The sequence below is a fragment of the Balaenoptera ricei genome, chromosome 12 (assembly GCF_028023285.1).
Source record: "Balaenoptera ricei isolate mBalRic1 chromosome 12, mBalRic1.hap2, whole genome shotgun sequence".
In the NCBI taxonomy this organism is placed as follows: domain Eukaryota; kingdom Metazoa; phylum Chordata; class Mammalia; order Artiodactyla; family Balaenopteridae; genus Balaenoptera; species Balaenoptera ricei.
This window is the reverse complement of record NC_082650.1, coordinates 85,752,733-85,775,580: the sequence shown is the minus strand read 5'-3', so window position 1 is coordinate 85,775,580 and position 22,848 is coordinate 85,752,733. Positions and strand designations below refer to the sequence as shown.

The window sequence follows — 22,848 nt, the reverse complement described above, 5'->3', positions numbered from 1 at the left end:
ATATGTTTGTCTGTAGCAACCCTTACTTGCTCTTTTACAATGTGCATCTTCAGTGGTCCTGTGGGGTCGAATGCCAGAGAAACTGTCTTATGATTGTGACTAAAATTATGAGTGAAGGCCTACTGGGTTTTTGAATAAACTAAGTCTGGGAGCTCAGATTTGTGATGTTGGTTTTTGCCAGAAGAGAAGTCTTTTTCACTTGCTTTCCATTCTTTGGCAAGATTCCCAAGTAACGTACAATAATTTGCTGTTTACTGAATGCTGTGGTTTAAGCTCGAGACAAGCTAACATCTGTACTTCAATTGCATTTTAGTTATTTCTCATGGCAGGAAAGATATTTTGAGATTGATGGATGGAAACATCTATATTTTAATGAAAGCAGGGTTTACAATAAATATATTAAATAATGTTTTGGGCATATTCATTCAATTTTATTTTAATTCCCACTTTAAAGTCTACCTTTGTACCAAAAGTGACTTAACGTTTCTATCAAATGTAAAAATACAGCCATATGGAATCAGTGAAAAACGTGTAGAAAAGATCCATGAGAGAGAATGAAGATAGACATTTCAGCTGTAGATTTAACCATAAACATCCTAATACGTGTGCTTTGAGAAAAATGTCATTAGTTAAAAATGTTTAGCATCCATAACATGAAAGTAAACCAGTTGTAGGAGTGCTCACTGATTTGGACACCGGAAAGACGTTTCTTGCGTGTGGTTTCATGGAGAAGACGCTTAGTAGCAGCAGCGGTGTCTGCGTGATGATCTGTCTAATGCATAACGTGTTGAAGGACAACATGGTAAAAGAACGGTGGGGCAGAGGTGAGATACGGCGCAGCCCGGGCGCGTGGCTGGTGGTCCGGGTTAATGCACAGCTAGATTTTAGAACAGCTAAATGGATTCACCGCCTCTCCCTCACCAAGACCTCTGTGCACATTATTGTTCTGAGTTAAACATTTCAGAAATATCCAGGGACAGGGTGTTCCAGGATATGTCCTCCCTGATCTGGGCTTGGGTAGGTCAGTGCAGCTGGGTGACTGTGGAGTTCTCTGTTTAAACAGCCAGCGCCCTGGGCGTCCTGAGTGGAACCCGGTCGTTCTCAAGATGGCACCTGACCTATGAGCAACCAAGAAACCACCTTGAGCACTTTGAAGGCCGGTGAGGCATCCTGATGTTTTAAAGTAACCGGTTTTGGTATGAAGGTTTAATCTAAGAGGAATATATTTTGAAATTATTATATTGGAAATGTAATTCTGGACTCATTCATCCCAACCTTAAGTATTCAGGGCCTCTGGGAGAGAATCCCTTTCCCGTGTCAGTGGTTTCAGCTCCTCTGAAGTGAGATGTCTTGGTAATTAGCAGTGCGTATCCTGTGCACACGTGTTTGTGAGGATGCCTCTTCCCTCCATTTGCTTTGTGCTTTGTTACTTGCATCGCTTGCTCCCGTCACCTGGAGTGGGAGCCCAGCTGAACGGTGGTGACTTTGGACAGTTTGACCGCTTTGGTGCTGTGGCAGAGATCTAGCCCAGTGACCTTGCAGTGTTTTGCTACCTGGTTTCCCGTGGCTATAATTTTGAAGGTGTACTTACCAGTTTTCTCTAGAATAACATGGAGGCATACATGTTCTCCAAATTGCTATGCCTAGTGATTTCCCACCGCCAGTCAAGGAACTTCCAACTTAAAAGTCCTGTAGTAGATCTATAAATTATTTACTTGCATAGCCAAAATAAAAACAAAGACAAACAACAAAAGAAAAGAAAAAAAGAAAGGAGAAAAAAACCCCAATATTTATGGTAACTTACTTGGCCAGAGGAAGCTCTGGTTTCAAAACATCTGTTTCTGTTACCAAAATGTTTGCTAGGGTGACTTTATTTTCTACTGTTTTATAGCTTCACAATATATTTTTTATTTTTATTATTTTTTAAAAATTTTATTGGAGTATAGTTGCTTTACAGTGTTGTGTTAGTTTCTGCTATACAGCAAAGTGAATCAGTTATACGTATACATATACACCCTCTTTTTTAGATTTCCTTCCCATTTAGGTCACCACAGATCATTGAGTAGAGTTAGTTCCCTGTGCTATACAGTAGGTTCTCATTAGTTGTCTATTGTATACATAGTAGTGGGTATGTGTCAGTCCCAATCTCCCAGTTCATCCACCCCTCCTTCCCACCTAGGTATCCATAAGTTTGTTCTCTACATCTGTGTCTCTATTTCTGCTTTGCATATAACTTCACAATATATTTTTAAATGGTAAGCAGTATCAAAAGAACTTCTGTTTTGTTCTGTATACCCTCAAAATTCATCTTTGTCATCATTTGAGTATGATTCTTTTGTATCATTAAAAGCAGGATAGTGCATTGATCTCCATTGATCTCCCCAATTTTCTGTCTCTGGGATGTGAAGGCAGGTGGAAATTGACCGGACAGTCAGGATTATTGCAGTGAATACTGTTTTGCTAGGGCTGCCTGGGCATGAGGTCTGGATAAAGACTCGCGTTTTCCTTGATCAGAGATATTTGCATCCAGAGTTCTTTCTTGTAATGTCTGTGCTGTGACCTCACCCAGTGCTACAGCTTCTGAAACCTTCGGGTAACACCCAGCCCCCAGACGATGAAAACAAATAAACCCCAGTTTTTTCCACAGGGTTTCCTGGCTGGTTGTTCCGAGACTTTGCACGTGACAGCTGGTCTGCTCGTGAATGGAGTGCTCAGTGTCACAGAGGAAGCCTGGTCAGTTGCAAAGTGGCAGGGACACCTCCCTCCTATAGGCAGCAACCTCCCCCCGCCATGAGGGGTCCTGGTGCCGGGAGAAGGGAAGCAGGGTCCCTAAGGTTGTGACTTTGGGGATCCGCTCCCAAGGGTGCTTCGCTACGCTTTCTATGTGTAGAGTCTGGGGAAGAAATGGCTCAGTCGTGGGGCCTCAAACCATGTTTACGCATGAAATTTATTTTTCTCGAAACTATTCTCCATGCACATCCTTTTGCGCTGTCATCAGTGACCTCAGGCCTTTCTTTAGGTACATTTGTATTGTTATGTAATATGGGTAATAAATACAGTCTGCTCTAGATTTCCTGAAGACCATAAGCATCCTTATTTTATTATTCTAGGGCACAAAGGGGTGCGTGTGTGTGTGTGTGTTTTGTTTTTGTCGCTCAGAACTTTCAGAAATTTGAATTTACTGACTTCCTTGGAAGCCTGTGGCATCGGGTCTATGTGGAGGTAAGGGACACAGACATCACTGCTGTGGGAGTATGTCTGAACCCTGAAACTTCACATAGTCTCACAAATATAAATTTATGTGACCTTTAAAACTAGGAAAATCAAACTGTTTACTCTCTGAAATAGCTTTTTTATTTCTCCATGTCTTTTAGGCCGTTTAAAGTAAATCCACAAAATTTTCTGTGCTCTCCCAAAGCCCCAGCACCCAGAGCGACCCTGTTACAGATTTAAATTTACAGGTTTTTTTCTTAAAACCATCAATCTTGTTGTGATGTAGATTATTTTGTTAGGAATATAAGCTACAAAAAGGGAATATTAGAAAGTTAGGAATCTTATAACCTATACGTTTAACCTATATTAAACCTATTTTAATATAAATATTAAAATATATTCCATAACTAATGTCTGTACGAAATAATTTTAAGATATTACAGGCTGGTTTCAAAAAAACATTTTCAGGGATATCTTTGAGTCATCAGAGAAAAAATATGAAGAGATAAAATAGCCTACTTGTTTCGTGATATGGAAGATTTCAGTCACAAATATGCTGCTTATACACCAAAAGCGTTTTATTTTCTCACATGAAAATATGATCATATAAAGGAGAAATGCCAAAATGCTTATTTTCAGATGAAGGATACATTGCACAAGCTGGTCAAATTAATGACTTCAGATATTTGGGGTTAGGGTAACCTGTATACATCTCAATGTATAGACAACCTCACTAAAAAGGTAACCATTTCCTCAATCCCCTGGGCTCCCACTGGCTTTGTGGAAATTAACAGGAAGATTCCCGCCGCTGTTTCTGTGTGTGATGGCTCCTTTTCTCACCCTGTAACAATCAGGGTTAAAGAAATACTCCTTTCTTCTGAGCACTTGAACATCTGTTGTAGACCAGGCCAATTAATAATTTTTATAAACAGAGTGACTCTAACATTCTTCGGAGCCCATTTCGAGTCGTCCAGTGGAAAGATTACTGATACTACTTGTATTTTAGCTATGATTGCTATCTAACTATCAGTCTGATCTCTAACACTGTGATTTCTTATTCCTAATCTCGATTACGTAATTAGACAATACAGTCTATTTCTAAAGTCCTTTACAGTTTACAAAACTGGCATATCTCCTTTAAGCCTCGTGGAACTTTTGTGAGGAAGTGGCATCATCCCCATTTTATAGAAAAGGACGAGGATTATAGAAACGAAGAGACGGTATCACGATAATGCCCCTGATACGGCAGGGTTAGGGTGAGACGCACAAGTTTCTAGCTTCCAGTGCAGTGCTCTTTTTACACCACAGCTGGTTTTTATATGTTTTATAGAAACAACGTAATTTTAAATATTAGGTTAGATGACACTGTTAACAGAGAAATGAAAATATAGGGAGGTTCTCTGACTAGTCAAGGTTTCCAAAAAGGAAACTGTGGGGCAGAAAAAATATTATTACATGATGTTAGTATCGACAGAAACGCTTATCAGTGTTATCATTGGAAATACTTTTCAGTGTATATTTTTACACTCCAATGGCCGCTGGCATTTCTGGGGTGCTTTACAGTTTATATAGCATTTCACGTGCATTATCTCAGCCTACCCTCGAAAGAACAGTGGGATGCTATAGAAGTTATTATCTCCAAAGTTGAGGGATTGGATTAATCGAAACGATGGAGCTCAGAATTCAGCCAGAGGTGTTGATTCTGAGTTGCACGTAACTGCTTTGTAGAATTGTGTGGTGGTCGGGTTGACATTCCCAAAATTAGCTCTCAGATTCACCAAACAATACATATAACCACCTCTACCAAATATGCTTACAAAATTCTCCTTTCCCAGATCATCTACCAGACTTCTTGCCTGTGCTCTAAGATTATAAATCACAAAAGACAGGATCACAGGTCCTCAAGCAAATATTTAATCTTTCTCTAGAGATAATTCAACTCTGGAGGTTCTATTCAATATAAATAATTTCTGAATGCAAACATCTTTGACACCTCATTAACTTAATAACTAAGAGTTGATGCATTTACTTGAACTGTCAAATTAATAAACCAAAGAGAGAGAGACGGTAGTATTATTGATTCTATGATAGAAACAGAGCACATTGTGAACAAATGAGGATTTTGAAAGTGAAACTTGTAAGGTGCATTTGGAGAACAGCTACTTTTAACAAATTCCTAAAAGCTGGAGACAATGTAATTCTTCCAAGGAATGACAGTTGGTGTGTGTGACCTGGGCCAACACCAGAAACTGGTGTTCCTTAGAATTATTGAAAAGGTTTTTGCTTGAAGACCACGAGTTTGGAGATGCCACCAGCCCTGCCTCAGGCCTTGCGTTCAGGGGACACAAATCTGCTACTTAATTACACAGCATTTGCCATCAAATTGTGGAGTGGACATTGGTGTAGATTCTGAATGAAATCACCAAAAAATACTTGAGGACCAAAACTTTTCTATACTAGGAACTTAGACTGACAGGAATTCGATTGTGAATGACAAGTTACTGATTTTGCATCCGTACACATAGTATTTATTACTTCACAGATTATGTGGTTAATGATTAAATTTAACACATACATGTTCCCATTTTATTTTAATGCCTGGATACTAAGTCCTATTAAATAATATTTGTTTCTTATCCCTGACTGTTAAATACACTTTGGTAAATTTAGGCTCTCTGGGGCTCTGCTGTATAGAAAATTATTGCTGACCGATTTCACAGTTAGCTCCATTATTGTATATAATTTCAGGGTAGGAGTGAATATACTTGCCCTTTGCAGGCATAGAACTCTCTAAAAGGAACTTCTAAAATATGAGGAAACTATTCAAAATGGCATTTTCATTATATGAATCAGAAGTTAAGATTTTATCTCAGTTCTTAGACTTCACATTTTATTTCCTGTTTATGAAAATGTCCTTGTACAGTATTAAAATGGATTAAAGTGGATGTTTTTATCATATTATAACCAAAGCAATATTTGTTAACTTGTGTGCTGATCATGGTACACAGTGTTAAAAATACCCAATTTTGTCTCAGATTAAAACCTCGCTCTTAGAACTGAGTTGGCTTTTGCATATGCACTGTGTATAGACATACAATAAACGTGTTTTTGCCCAATATTTTAATTTGTCTAGTGTTGTGCTGTAATAGAGTACCCTAGGATTCATCTAATTTTATTGAGTCTCAACATATATCCTGCTGTAGATTATAAACAAAAATAAAAGAGTAAAAATTTAAAGAGGTGTACAAAAACTCTGGGAAGGACAATTCTTCTGATTTTTGGTCCATGATTTTTATAATTGTCTTGAATGGTGACAATCTGTTCTATGTAGGAAGAACAACTGATTTTTTGAGATGAGAAGTAGCAAAATTATGGATATGTATTAGAAATTGTTCAGAGTTACTGTGAGTTGATCTTGGAATTGGCTTGAGTCCCATCTTTTATCATCATTATGATGACGTTATACATTATATATGTATATAAATATATATATGTATATTATATATGTATATGTATTATATGTATATAATGTATACAAAATACATTATATATGTTTTCTGGTGCTGGAGAAGTCCAGCTTTTCTAATGCTTCAAGGCTTTGGTGTCGATAACCTTTCCTTTACTACTTGCACATTAGAGGGGCATTCCACTTGGTCAACGGTAGCTGCTATGTAAACTGTGGAATAGGTATTTAATGTGTGAAATTAGTTATGGTTCTCTCCTGACAGTTTTAATATACCCATACACACTCAACCATGCATCTGTATTATTTAGAAGGTATTTTTGTTCACTGCCTTCGATTGGTCTTATTGGAATCCACCGTGCTTTGCCATTAGCTATCACCGTGCTTTGCCATTAGCTATCACGAGGCGCAAAGCTAATGCTTTGCCATTAGCTATCACGAGTTATGTATGTATGGCATACATAACTCATAGAGATGCATGCTTATGCACTGTTAACATACCCTTACCGTAATGACCTGGGTTTAGGAAAAGGTAGTTCTCTTTACAGAAAGCTCACGTGTCCTTAGCCGACTTTTATTTGTGCAGTGAAAGCTGTCTGCTTACTTATGAAGTGTAATTAACCTGCTTTTTCACAAGGAATAGGATAAAAGTCTGTTTTCCATGTTTTCACAAAAAAATAATGCTCAAATTATAATACTTCAGTGGACCTGGATATTTATGGACTTGCCATTTCAGTTGACAGAAGCATCTATTTCCTGGATTTAAATTAATGACAATAGTAAATTTATTCCTTTGCAGTTGTATTGAGCATTAGAACCAAAATGCTTTTGCATCAATTTCATAAGCAAATACCATGCATTTATCATTTTGTAGCTATGCCACCTGGCAACCAATATCTTTAATCACCTATTAGGAAAGTAATCAAGGAAAATGATTTATATTAATGAAATACTAGAGTCTGAATATTTTAGGGGGGGAGTTTTGTTGAGTGTCACTTCTATTAATAATAGAGAAATGTGTCTTATAAAGACAAATTAGAGTACTTAAAAAGTCAATAATATCTTTACAATTTAATAATACATGGAAAGAAGAAACACATATAGTATAAAACCACATATTTAGATTTTAGAATGTATTTTTTGTAAATCTTTAAGCAAAAATGTTATATTTTAATGGGTGATGATGAAATTAGTGCTAAGAAAGCTGTCAAAAACGGTTCAGAAAGTGAGGGAAGAGTAATTGTGTACTAAAATATATGCAACTCTTAGTGTATGCTGAAATACTTAATGTCTCTTTTAGATTTACATTTATTAGTCATTTTTAGTAGATTTCCAAAACTGAAACACAGAATCTTTAAAGCTGCAAAATCGGTTCCATTCATATGAGCACTAATGTAAGAATTAGTTCTGACTGAAACCCTGAATGGCCTGGCAAGCTGTATATATACATATGTATCTCCCACCTTAAACCAGTTAAATTAGACTCTCCATTCACGATCATCATCCTACACAGCTTACAGATGATAGAAAACCACTGCCTGAAAGCAGTCTTTTCATAATCAAGTGTGCTCAGTATCATTACCGAACTGTACTGGAAACATCGCCTTTCAGCTCTTTGCATATGAGGAGCCCTTTTTGCCCAGCAAACATTCATCAGATACCAATATCTAGATTTTCTCAGGAAAAGGTGAGTGAAACAAGGTTGGACCCCCTACGGGGAGCTGGAAGATGAGCCAGATAAGGACCCCAAGGAGTCCAGTTTCTAAGATCTAAGTCAGTTCCTTCAAGACACAATGATCTGGTTCCTCGAAGCCTTTAAAATAGGAAGGATGTTTGTCATTTCTTTAAACCTTAAAGACTTCTCAAAGCAGCTTCCACCTTAATGACTAATTTTTCTTCTTCAAGCCCCACAAATATCTCAGTGGGTCTATTAATTTGTCACAGTATTTCACAATGAATCAACATTTCATGAGGCATCAGCCTTATTACTAGGTTTGTGAAATTTTAGGGAGAAAGCCTTATGAATTGCAACAGTCTTTTGAATAATATTGGTAGTTACTACTGAGTAGTAATTTTAATTTTATTATTATTATAAATAGTTTTTCTTTCAAGAGGAATGGTGCCATAATACTAAAGGCAAAGCAACTTTAAAAATAAGCACATGAAGTTTCACAAACAGTAAAAATAAAGGAGGAAAAAACCTTTCCTTTTACAACTTTCCTTATATCCCATTAACTAAGGTGGTCCAGATTATTAGAAATCTATAGTCGCCAAGCCATGTATACCTTTTAAAGTATATGATTATGAGAAGGATATGTACTCCATATGGAGTAAATTTTAACAGAATATAGTTCCATAGAATATACTGCTGTTTTCTACATGCCATATTTGAAGAGCATTTTAGTACTTATTGTAGGATATATATCATTCTACTAAGAAATTGAAGTATATGGATTATTTTTGTGCCTGCAGATTTTAAACTTTTTTTTTTTTCATTTTCTATGATCTTTCTTTTATGGTACCTGAATTTGCCATGCCTGTCATCTACATTAAATTTCTTTATTTATAACCTTCACAGACAGCATCCAAAACATATTTTCCTAACAGTGAGCTAGACATCTCACTGTTAGCTGACATGCTTTACTCACTCTCCTAATATTTTTCTCTTTGAAGAAAATTTTTCATTGATTTAATCTGATCTTTAAAATGTAAAAGGTCATTTATTCTCATATGGTTACCCACTCTGGCCTTTCTGCCTATGCAAATACTCACAGCACTGCTGCTTTCCATTATTTTTTTTTCTTTTTTTTTTTTCTCAAACACTTTCTTTCACATTATATTTTGAAGCCAAAAAAATCAAAATAAAGGTTCATAAGTTCATGTTTACAAAGTTAGGATTTTTTTAAGTCTTTTTTATGACTTTAGTAAAAGTGAATACTTTGTCATTTGTATGTACTCTTTTGCTGAAAGTTATTCTGGATATTTAACTTTCAACACCATGTCCTAAAAAAACATGTGTCCAGTTGTAGAGACCAGAGAATAATTTTGAAAGATATGATGAAGTTCACAAGAGTTGAAGGGGAGGCACTCAATTTTAATACTTAGTTCAGTGAATACAATTTTAACCAACATCACTAATGACAGTCTGTGCCTTGGCATGGGTAGTCCTCTGAGGGGAGGGGGGTGGAATAACCTAGATCTGTCTGTACATTTTATGTGTTTCTGGACCGAGAGTAAAAGATAACCCTCCCCTTGTATAACGTGCATCTGTGGCACACATTCATTCCGGGCGTTCGGGTCACAGCCTGTGCAGTGCAGGTGTGTGTCATCCTGAGATGTACACACTCGAGATTACGATATTCATAACCCTTTAGTTTACAGACTGAAGGAGTTGCGTGTAAAGTATTCCTTCTCCGTGTGAAAGCCATTACACTTTTCATTCTCTTCCTACTGTGCAGGTGACTTGGATTATTACTGGCTGGATCCCGCCACGTGGCATAGCCGGGAAACATCACCTATTAGCTCAGTAAGCATTCTGGGAGGGAGATTTGGGAGTTCAGGGACTATGTGTACTGTTCGTTATTCTTTGCTGATACGTGATAGATAGTAATCTTATTCTGCTCCATTTTACATTTTATGAGAGTAAGTATTGATTTCATTTGGCAGGACAGTTTTGAAGGAAAAAACAGTATCACTGAATAATAACCAAGTTTGAAGTAACTAACAGCAAGTGTTAAATAACGGCTATAGGTAGATGAGATATTATTTGGTTAATGGTGTCCATATTAACGACAACTCAAAATACAGAATCGATTTGATTTAGGTGAGCAGATATATTTTAAAATTTCAATTCATTTCATTTCAGAACCATATTTTAGAGATGTACTTAGTCACTGACTACTTTTAGAACAATTTAGTATAGTAAGTACCTATTGCAAATAAAATATAGCACAAAAAGAAAATTGTTGTAAGTCAAGGATAGAGCCCACCAGAATAAAGAACTCCCTCAGAGTGTCCTTAAATGAGGAAATCGCACCATGCTACAACCAATAATTATGTGTCTGTAGGAAAGAAAGCAGCTGGTTTATCTTTTATAACTTTGTTCATGTTTTAATAGCATCCTGTAACGTGGCAGCCATCTAAAGAGGGGGACCGATTAATTGGACGCGTTATTCTTAACAAGAGAACAACGATGCCCAAAGAATCAGGTGCATTACTGGGTCTGAAAGTAAGTATGCTGGTTTATAATGTTCTTAAAGGCTGAATTACAGCGTGGGCTACATTCGGCAAAGTTTCTGACCATGATTTTTAAGTATCTTCTCCTCCTCTTCAAAATAAAGTTCTTCTAGTGAATATACCTTGTTACTATATTGATGTCTTATGGTATACTTAGTACTTTTATCGGGGTAATAGTTTAAAATCATTTTGCTAAAATGGCATACAGATGTCTTAGGAAGCTGCAATAAAATATAGGAAAACGAAAGAATTTTTCTCGGAATATAAAGTTCAAGGACAATGTTTACATTAAAATGGTTTTAATGGAAAGTAGTAAAGTTAAATAACGTGGACATTATAATTTTATTATATCCTGACAAACAACACCAAACATCATTAAAGAGATTGTTTCCTAAGTGCAATAAAATTTATGGTAATACCAAAAGAATAAAATGTATCTTTTACAAATAGTAGCTGACTTCTAACAGATATAATCTTTAAAAAACTAATAAATTACAAAGATGTAATTTCGGTAAGAAGAAACATATATATACATTTTGTTTTATTATGTGTGTGCATGTGTATGAGTGTTGTCACGTGGTTTCATTTGCTTCCATAAACTTAAAGAACCATTTAAAGATGTTGCTTTAAAATGATTATTTACCAAGAGATTGAATTATAGTTGGGTGATAGTTTAACCTCTTCAAAACCATCAACTATTAATCCAACTAAAAATCTGTTATTCAGTTAATGTCACCTTATTGATTATCATCATTAGTTTCTCTTGCTATGAAATAATTCTGATCACCTCCACTATTGGGTGTGACCCTAAGAATGTGGATCAACCTCAACTTTTGACATTATCCCTCCCATTTTTAATTATACACATTGAGCCCCTGCACTGGGAGAAATTAAACTTAGAAACTTTCAGATGTGTTTAATTTTAGTTATGGAGGAAAATCCAGGTGAGAATGTTAATTATTCAGTGATATAACTCAGACTTGGAGAGTTAGATTGGATCCTATATGTGTTGATATTTCAGATGAGGAGGTCATTCAGGTGGTCAGGAGCTGAGATAAACTTAGGCTATTACTCTGGACCGTGGTGGAACTGCTTCCCCAAAGTGACCTGTTCTCGGTTTAAATCCCCAGTCTTCGTCTTAGTCTTCTACATTCTCCTAAAAATATACAAAAGAGATCAACATCTCACGTCACAATGGGACACGATCTGAGTGTAGAAATTCAAGTGAATGTAGAGGGTCAAGAAAAAATAAACCCCAATTAGTCAACTGGGTCAAACACCTGCTGTCTGATGGTGAGAGCGGGGAGACCTCGTCTTCTGGGAGTGCGTTGTCCCTGGCGCCCTTCTGCGTGAGGTTGGTGTGAGGAACCAGTACATACACTTCCTTAGGATACCTCCTCGCACGTGTAATGAGGTGGTGCGTTCTCCTCACTACTAAGCTGTAGGCTCCTTTGACCGCAAATGGATCGCACTTCATTCTGGTTCCTGCACCCAATGCTAAACACCTTACAAAAGCTGTAGGATTAATTCCTCAAACAGAGAAACTTCTGTCTCAGTGTGAGCCTTGGGAACTTACAAATTTATAATTACCCAGGTTGTTGGAGGGAAAATGACTGACTTAGGACGCCTCGGTGCCTTCATCACCAAAGTAAAGAAGGGTAGCCTCGCAGATGTAGTCGGACACTTGAGAGCAGGTAAAGTTTCACTTTTAACCAGTTAAGTAATGTGTGCTCTGTGCATGGTGGTTTTCAGTTTTGGGTAAGTTATACCTAAGTCCATTAAGTAAATAACTAATTTTAATGCATGCATACAGATTTGTTTCCTGATACGGATACTTAACTAACTGTAAAAATAGGTAACTATACCTCAATGGCAGTTTGGAGAAAATGAGGAGGAATCTTATTATTTACGTAAAAATAAATAGACGCAGAATGCTGAAGGATTACTAATTTTTGTAGATGGCTTCCTAATGTTGCTACAAAAATCCAAAACAGTTTAGCCTGTGCAAAAAATAGTATCACTGTTTAGTCCTTTATTTTATAAACCATAGTAATTATTAAAGTTCTTCATAGTGGTCCCCAAACACTTATTCAGTACCAGTGATTTTAATAAAATGTAATCATAATCACATTTCTTACACAGATTATGTAATATATTATTTGTTAATTTAAATGTGACCTATATTGTATTCATGCAGATGTGCTACTTCTTGGTATTTGGAAATTTACATTATGTTACTTTGTAACTTTAATATGACATAATAAAATCATTTAATATATTGAAACATGCCATACTTAGTAGCAACATACTTTAAAATTTATTTTTGATAAACTGGTTTTTTTTCATTTTAGTAAAAATCATATTAACATACTGTCTCCAGTTTGCTGTACTTCAGAGTTTAGTAGAAATCTTTTGGTGAGAGTGTCTGCTTACCCATTTGCCAGACAATTACAGAGAAAACAGAGTAGGCTGACCTGTCGAAGTGAGGATTAATAACCCCGTAGCACATGGAAAGAGAACGTTTCTAGACTGTGTTTTCAGTTTTTATACCGTAAGGTTATAATTATTGAGACCTTTATAAAAATATTCTATGATTGTTAAGGACATTTTTGTTGCAGTTGATTATCAGGATATCAGTTCAAAATCATTTAGATTTTTTCTTCAATAGAGACGTGCTCTCCAGGTATTGTATGCAGAGAAAACCCAAATGAGGGACTTTTCTCCATCTGCTATACACACAGCTTTGAAGATGTGTACTGTACACTATTGTTTCTTATCGGGGACTAGTTATGATTCCATAAGAAAACAACTCAATCAGGAGTGACTGTGTCAATAACCTGAGTCTTTGCTTGTTTAATGGCTTGAAAAGAAGCCTTGAAAAGTATGAGTCCCTTGTTGTCTACTCAAGTGTAAAATACCTTTAGCTACAGAAATCTGAACTTGCAGATCAGATTATAAACATGATACCTTTTGGATTTTTTCTTGGTGTTTTAGTAGACAATTTCTTAAGAAAGTCAGTGAAGGGGTTTTTCTATATTATATATCCCTTGTAGTGATTAATTTCACTTAACACCCTTATGTGCCTAGAGTCTGAGAAACTTTAAAATGTCAGAAGCTCCACTTAAATAACTATAAAACATATAAGTGTACTTTTCACTTGAAGCAATTGATGTAACTGAAAAACGTATTTTTAAAAATTAGATAATATATCCTCTTTGATTTACATTATTATTTAGGAACTACTTTCCTTCTGTTTGCATATAAACAGCATTGACCTGTAAAAGTACAGTTGTTTTTTTTTTATTAGCGTGACCTTTGTTCAGCATTTGCAGTCTGGCTGTAGCTTTTTCTACTGCTGTTCCCTTAAGTCCGCGCCCTGCCCCACTGCTTGACGTAATGATCAAACCACAAACTTGACACTGACACTCTCTTTATTAAGACCCTTCAGTGTCTCTCAGGCACCATCTACTCAGGTCAAAGCTCTGTAGTTTGCCCCCAACTTCCAGCCACCTCCTTACCAGTCGTCTCATCCCCAGCCATGGTGGTCCACCCAGGCAGCTGTTTCCACCTCCAGGACCTGGCGAGTGCCTCTCGTGTCCGTGGTGGCTTTGCTACTCTTGTGATCTGCCTGTTGAAGTCCTCGCCATCCTTCCAAGCTCACGTAACGTTGCTTTAGTTCTCAAGTGTTTCCTGACATCTCCCCCGAGCAGTAACTAATGACTTCCTCCCTGGCACTCCCTCTGTTCCTCAGATGAATTCCTATCATTGCATGTAACATTTGATTAAAGGTATTCATTTCTGTTATTTCTCCTCCACCAAATTTAAGGACAGGAGAAAGTCTCTTTTATCTTTGTATGCTTATAATCTACATCCCTGCCTGAAAAGAGGACTCAGATATAAATAAATATTGTTAAGGAGACCACCGTCTAGTTTAGGAGTTCTTGATTTGTAAATAAATAAATACATGCATTAAGTTAATTTGATATTGAAAGTTATGCTTCCAGGTTGCTGGCTATAAACAGAAGAATTTTATAGTGCAGTGCTTTTGCAAAATGTTGATTGCAGCACATTACTGGGTAGCAAAGTTGATGTAATGGGTTGCATCCATTATTTAGAAAAAAAAAAGAACATAATAGAATAGAAAATATCAGGGTAAGTATTGTTTTAGAAAATATTTTTTCGTACACACACATACATGTATACATTCACGTGCTGTAAACTTTATTTCTCTTCTTGGTCAATAAATTTAAAAGACTCCAAATATATTTTAAATTTGTATTATTATTTTTTAATATAGTGAAGTGTATTTGTTGCCTTTTTGAAAAACTGCTAGGTAACGTCTTAGATCAAACGATCAGAAGTGATTTAACTACTAGTACTAACCATACTCTTTTCTCATACCAAAGCAGCATTATATGCTTTTCAAATATTTGCTTTTTTACTTCTGAGTAAGCAAACACTTGAGTAGGGGGGGGATTACTTTAAATAATCCTAGCAAAACAAAACTTTTCTACTTTTTTTTAAAGGCATAGCTAAAAACTAAACAATTCCATATTTATGGTTAGCTTTAAAATGTACAATGATGATATTGATCCATTAGTTCGCCACATATTTCCTTTGCTACTAAAGTGTTATAGGCACTGAGAACAACAAAATAAGCAGAAACATAAAAAAAGAAACTAAGACACTCCAAAGTATCACTGAGGCTGGGATATTTCAGCTGAGCCTCCATTGTCAATTGAAGGATACTGGGCGGAGGCATTTGAGACCTAAAACTGCTCTAAATATTTATGAAAATAAATAATTTTTCCCAAATAATCTTTGGTGAAAACTCTAGTTAACATAACAGGTTGTTTGCCCGTGTATTTTCACATCGTAGTACTCTCCTTGATGACTCTTCAGTTATCTAACAACCTAATAAGCACTATAGTTTTATTACTTTAAACATATTTTCTAATTTTACTTTAATGCTCACAATATGTATTATGTATAGAACGTGTGTGTTATGAACATCTGGAAGTGGGTTAACTGTCATGCAACAGTTTTACATCTGCTTGCTTTGTAACTTGCCATATAGCTCCTCGCGTTACCCTCTGGGTATGAATTCAAATCCTTTCATGCATTTTTATTCTGTTGTGCATCTGGAGAAGGCAATGGAGCATGACTTATAGTTGGAAAATTCATGCTAACAAATGTTAATTGCTATTTCTACTGAAAGTAAAGCAGGATTTATGCAGCGTTTAATAACCTTTCATGTATAGAGCCGCCTACATTTATTATATGGAGGGCATGCTGCTAATTATTATTTTTAATGTTTCCAAATGAGCTGTGCTAATTCCATCCCATAGCATGAGATGATTTTTATATGATTTCTGGTATTTCTCAAAAGATAAAGGTAGTTTGTATTGTGCTGTTTCCAGTGACCAGTAATATTCTATTGGGGAAAGAAAAAGAAAAAAAAAAAAAAAGAAGAAGAAAAAAGTGTCTAGAAGAACCATTTAGCTACCATTATATGGCAATCAATTTGCTTTCGAGAGCAGAGCCTAGACAATTAAATTATTTGTATATGTTTTGCATTTCTTTGTTAAAAAAAAACAAGAAAAGATAAGAAAAATAAACAGAATATATAAGGTAAAAAAATACCCTTTTTTTTAAATTCAAGGGGATGAAGTTCTAGAATGGAATGGTAAACCCCTGCCGGGAGCTACAAATGAAGAAGTTTACAACATTATTTTAGAATCAAAATCAGAACCTCAAGTTGAAATTATTGTTTCAAGGCCTATTGGGTAAGGCTAAAAAAACTTACTTCTTAAGTTTAGTAAATTACATGTATTAGCAGGGTTTTTAAAAGAAGTTTATACATTCATACAGTACATGTTAACATGGATAGTTTTTTCTTCAAATATGGGCATACATTTTAGATTTTTTAAATCTCTGAATTTTTAAACTTGAATACTGAATTTTCTTCACTACATTTTAGAAGCTCCACAATTTAACAATTTTAGTATCAGAAAGTATTGATATGTATTTTTCAGAAGTGGGCTATAAAGTAAAAATATTTTATTTTAATGGTAGAACTATTTATTTTTATTAATTCTAAATTATTATAGTATTTCCTTAAAGGGAGTCACTAACAAACTCATCTTCTTGTGATATTTAAAATAGTAATCATTTCATACGTCTACATGAACGTTTTATTATTCTACTAAGAATGGAATATTTTTTCTATATCTTTTACCCATGGGTAGTTCCAAATTTTATTTAAAATCAAGCAAGTTTGAAATATTTAAACATCTTAATTGGCCATAAGAATTGGTATGATATTTTTGAAACTCCAGTATTCAGCATAATTTAATTATCTACAGCCAATGGGATACTTTCTCTATCTGTATATAGAGTTCCCATATTGGTAGATTTTCTCAACAAATCCACAGAGTCCAGAACATTCATTTTGCCTGTCTGTAATTTTTTGGAAGGCATTTTGAACTGTCTCATTATAGTTGGCTTAATGTTTGAGTATATTTTTGGAAATTATTCCCTTTTTTGTATTCTCTAAAATATTATAGAGCCATTAATTCAAGACTTTTTATGCTGGAAGAGTAGTAACCTTAAATTTTTGTTGTTCTCATGAATATATGTCAATGCAAAACATACCAGAAAATATAATTATCCTAATTCTCAAAGAACTGAAACTGTATGATCATATATTCCAAAGAAAAATATATATACAAAACTCTAAAATAAAGGCAAACTTATAACCAACTTTAAGTGGTGATTATTAAGAGTAAATATTGAAGGCATTTGCAGAAGTATTGTACATTTCCATGCAGATTTATTAAAAATAGTGACACTATATAATTTATGCTAGTTTTACATGATGTGTTTTAGTGCTGAGGTAAATGTGAGGCTGGAAAAGAGGTAAGTAAATTGGAAAATGAATCAAAAGTATAAAAACACAAAATTTAAAATCAAGCATTGTGCACATTGCCAAATACTTTCAAATATATAGTGGTTTTAAAAGTAATCAGCTAAAACACCACTGATTCATGATGACTTAAAAATAAAAAAACTAACAGACAATTAAAGTAGACTGGAATAACATTTTCATTATGTTTACTATTGTGCGAAATTAATTTTGAAAGTATTATTTGCATAGCCACACCTACACTGTCATGGATTGTGGAATTCAAAGGAATATGGGAATACAAAGCTTATATTTAAATAAAAATCAAATCTGGCATCAACTTTCCAGTTAATAGGGAAATGATTAGAATCTTGGAAGAATAATTCCAGCTATATTTAATAATTATGTTTAATGTAGTTGTGTAATTAATTTAAAGCAGAAAGCAGATGTTTATTCATAGTTTGGTGGGATAGAGATTCCAAGAAGCATTCCAATTGTAACTTACATGCACATTGACCATCACGGTCCAACAGACATCAGCTGTCTTAAGAAACTGCCCACTTTTGCCAACCTACCTTTATGCTTATAATTGTTATTAAAACTATTTTACCACCTTGTTTGTGAGCAGAACAATATAAGAAGGTTTGTGTAAATGTCAAGTGGACATTTATGCATTAAAATATTACTGAAGCAATTAACATTAAATATTTTTTAGTTCAAAATCACTTAAAAAATTTTTTTTACAACTTCTCCACAATTCTTCTGTCACAGACACATAAAATTCAAAGTTTGTATCTGGTTTTGGAGTTCCAAATTTAATTTTCATAACTGACTTTGAGGCTGATTTTCAAAGAAGTTGTACTATCTAAAAAAATATCATTTCTAGATTTTTAAGAATTGAATTTTATTTGCCTTGATGAATTCAGGAGAAGGTAGCAGAAGATAAATAGTTGGTTTCTTGTGTCTTAGGTATTGAAAATTAGTCTAATTATTACATAAAATATATATTTCATACGAATTATTAGTTGTACATAAATAAATAATAAAACGTATTTATAAAATACACAACACAGGATGAATTGTCATTTGTAAGAAGTATAAATTGTAGGTGGTTAGGAGAATTACTTTGCACAAAAAAGTGAAAATGAAGAGTCAGGAAAATCATCAAGCAGAAAATGAGTTTTGTTTCAATTCTCCCCAAAAGTGCAAAGAAAATCAAAGTGAAGTTAGTTCACAAGGTAAGTGGTTAGAAATTCTTAAATAATATTCTGATAATTTTATTGGGACTAGCTAACTCCAGTCTGCTTTAATTTGTCTGTTAATATTTGCATATTGTTAATCTCCTTAAATTGATGCTAAAATATCTTGGAAAACAGAGGTTAAATAGCTTAATACAGTATAATTTCCAAACTAAGCTGGTCCAGGGTTCTAAGCCCACAGTGGAAAATGGGTGAAGCTGAGGTCATATTAAATATTTATTCAGAACAATTTGTGAGTGTGTCAGGAGTGGGTGTTCTCACAAGTCACTTTCTAATCATCTAGTAAATGGCCATATATTTAGCTAACTTCAGCATAGACATATGAATCTCTGTATAGGGTTATATATGTGTATATTAATTATATATTCACATATATAAAATATTTTGGCTTTTCTGTTGCAAGCTTGAACCATTTTTAATTTCCAAAGCAATCCATCCTTTTCATTTTTTAACTTTGCCCATGGTATTCACCATATTATTTTATTATCAAGAGATGTTTCCATCCCTTTCATTCAGTAAACTCTTTCAGATGTGTTTGTAAAGCATATTACTGATTTGTAAAATATGTGTCATTTTGATTTTCTAGAACTGAAATAAAATATTGCCTTTGACATTTTTTATTTCCAAAACCTGCTGTTTTGGTAGTAAAAATATTGTGGTGATTTTAGCCACAATATTATTCTGATTGTTGTCATGTTAAAGTGTTTTGCTATTAAATATATAAAAACTTATTTTTCCTGCAGTTTTTTTTTGTGTGTGTGTGGTGTTTGACATTCATGCACATTAGAAATTGCCTTTATGGTAACTCCCGTCCATTTCCACACCTGTAAAGACCCAAAAGGGTTTTCCACACCACTGAGATAAAGTGTGGCTGTGATTGTCTCAGACAGGGTGGCTTAGCTAATGGGATTTTCACCATACCCTGTTTCTTTTAGTGACATTCCACGGATTCCGGAGAGCTCCCATCCTCCCCTGGAGTCCAGTGAGTATAAGATTTACTGTCTCCTTTAGTCATTTGATGTAAATGAGTTGGCAATCATGGCAGTCTTGGGAAACCCAAAGGAGTTCTGCTTTAAGATTTTTCTCTTTCTACTCTTGTGTGTGTGTGTGTGTGTGTGTGTGTGTGTATGTCTATCAAAAGTTCAAAAGTCTTTATTGGCAATAACCTGCATCATAGCAGTCAGGATGCACAGAGCAAAATTAATATACCAGTAACAGTTCTATTTGCTGTACATGAAAATGCATTGTGATACTGGATTATTCAGGTTGATTGGAAATTGGCTCAGTGTCACGAGCAGTGAAGGAAAGAGGCACATAAATAATTTTAATACAGCGTAACGGTGTCAGATATGATCATGGAAGTGAGTGGGTGGAGGAGAGGGGAATTTCAGTGGGAATGAAGGGCCAGGGGACTGTGGCTAGAGGGTTGAGTTATCTGCATGGGCATTAAAGGGACTCCAGATGAAAGAAGATGACGATGTGTGTGATGACGTTTCCAAGGACAATGTGGAAGTGACTCGAGTGTTTACTTTGCATTGGAAGGGTGTTAAATTAATTATACTTGGGCTTGCTTACCAAGTGTTATTATGTAACCCAGCTTATAGGAATAGCAAATACAAGGTGATTTAAGGGGAAAACAAGTGATGCTTATAAGAAGGTAGAAAATATATGGATGGGATAAACAAGGAAGTGGAGATTAGGTTAGTAAATCAAATGCATAGCATCATATTCTGCATACCTGCTAGACATGAGCCCAGATTTGGTTTTGAGTTTTCTAATATAAAGAGGGAAATGGAACCAACTGCATAATTTATAGTGTTGATGTTATTTAAAAAAAAAACTGGTATAATATTAAAAACATACTGACTGTTAGAAGCAACAGTGTTATTGTACTGAGACCCAAGAAGAAAATTATCCTAAGAATACTTCATAAAAAAGACATAGTAACAAAGAATTTTATAGCACTGTTTCATACAGTTAAAAGTCTTCAGAAGGTACAGCATGACGCTGATTTAATTTAAACATAATTTGCATGTATGGAAAAAAATGTGGATGACATACTCTTGGGAAATGGTCCATAAATAGTGTTTTCTCAATAAAGCTAAGTTTTGAATAGCTGTAGGTTCAAGGTTATACTTGCTGGAGTAATAGCATTCTACAGACATCCATATTGCTAGTTGTGGACACTTTATCAGTGACCCGGGAAGAGAGGACTTTCATTTAAAAAGGGGGAGAAGAGCCTCACTGAGGGCCTGAGTGGGGAGCCAGCCTACCTCCTCCACACATGAATCACTAGACAGCATACTCAGACAGGAGATTGGTCTGTAAGATCAAAATCAAAAGAGATGTAAATCGTATTTTAAAACAGTGATGAATTCTATCTAGGCTTAGACGCAGCTCATAAATTATATGATATGTGCATTCATTTTAATTTCAGTGAGGACAGTTCATCATAGATGATCCTAAGATAATTAACACAACGGGTACCATCTTTCTTATCACTGATAGCATGAAACCTTTAACTGTATGCAAGGCTGTACAAGAGCATACACAGGCCAATACCCTCTAGAAACGCAGAAAGTCAGTACTTACAGAGTGGAGCAAATAAATACAGTATTTGTTTGTATCACTTTAAATACCTTTAAAATAGACAATTAACCAAAGAAAGCACGATGATAACTTTCTTGGACTATCCCACTGAAAGTAGGTCCTACTCTTATGGATGCCATTGAATTATGGTTTTATACCAGTAACAGATGCATTTAACATTTCATGAAAAATATGTATTCTCCACACATAGGTTACAAATATGTTACTAAAAAGTACTTGATTTTTTTTTCTCATTCTAGGTTCTAGTTCCTTTGAATCTCAGAAGATGGAAAGGCCTTCCATTTCTGTAATTTCTCCAACAAGCCCTGGAGCTCTCAAAGATGCGCCACAAGTCTTACCAGGACAACTTTCTGTATGTGTCTTTGGTACATGTTGGAGACCATTAGTATAAGCTCCCTGTTCTGAGTCTGTCTTTAAAATGTGTGGCTTTCTTTGAAGGCTGTGATATAGTCAGAGTCATTTAACAGCATAATCTACTTCATCAATTTTCATTAATTTATTAGATTGGTCCTTTACTTATATATCTGGAAATATTTATTGAATGCCTACAGTATGCCAGATGTTCTGAACAGTAAATGATAAATGATAACATAAGATAATAAAGTATCAATTATTTTTTGTGTGCTGTATAAAAGTTTCTAAGGTAAGTAGTTGGTTAGATGTAATAAACCTAGAGGGTCATGTTCTGTTTACTTAACAACCTCATGAGCCTGGATCTTGAGAAACTTAAGATATTTTGTTAACTTCTTAAGACATTTGATGAAACTCTTGATTGCTGATATTAGTGTGAAAAAGCTACAGTTTTCTTCACTGTTGTTTTATATGTGATCTGGGAAAAGCTGGAGTAAAGAAAACTTGGCTAATTATTAGGAAAAGCTACATTTCTTCAGATTATGGTAGAATACAGGACATTTGTATTAATAACTAAAAGAAAATCTTGCTTCACATTGTTCTGTAAGTAGTTGATCATTTGCTACTTTGGTAATGTGTGAATTTCTATAGTCTGTTTTTGCTGCTCTTCTCTTAGTTTTAATTAAACAAACAAGGTAACTGTAAGTTTGCTGTGATTTTTGAAACCCTTCCTGGTTTTAGCTTCTATTTTTAGTAGGTTAAAGATCTTTGTCTAGTCCCTGTGCTATTTTATCTGCCCTGCCGTCTTTTTT

The 22,848-nt window shown here is 35.0% G+C and overlaps 1 protein-coding gene across 7 annotated transcripts in view; it reads left to right on the top strand.

Annotated features, from left to right (window-relative positions):
- RIMS1 (regulating synaptic membrane exocytosis 1) overlaps positions 1 to 22,848 on the top strand; it is a 472,918-nt gene that overhangs the window by 294,515 nt on the left and 155,555 nt on the right. For all 7 annotated transcript variants that reach the window (XM_059941806.1, XM_059941803.1, XM_059941808.1 and 4 more), the window contains 6 exons: positions 10,135 to 10,202; positions 10,794 to 10,904; positions 12,507 to 12,606; positions 16,575 to 16,698; positions 20,011 to 20,057; positions 21,925 to 22,037. In XM_059941806.1, coding sequence (XP_059797789.1) covers positions 10,135 to 10,202; positions 10,794 to 10,904; positions 12,507 to 12,606; positions 16,575 to 16,698; positions 20,011 to 20,057; positions 21,925 to 22,037 — 563 coding nt within the window. The remainder of the gene's footprint in view (positions 1 to 10,134; positions 10,203 to 10,793; positions 10,905 to 12,506; positions 12,607 to 16,574; positions 16,699 to 20,010; positions 20,058 to 21,924; positions 22,038 to 22,848) is intronic.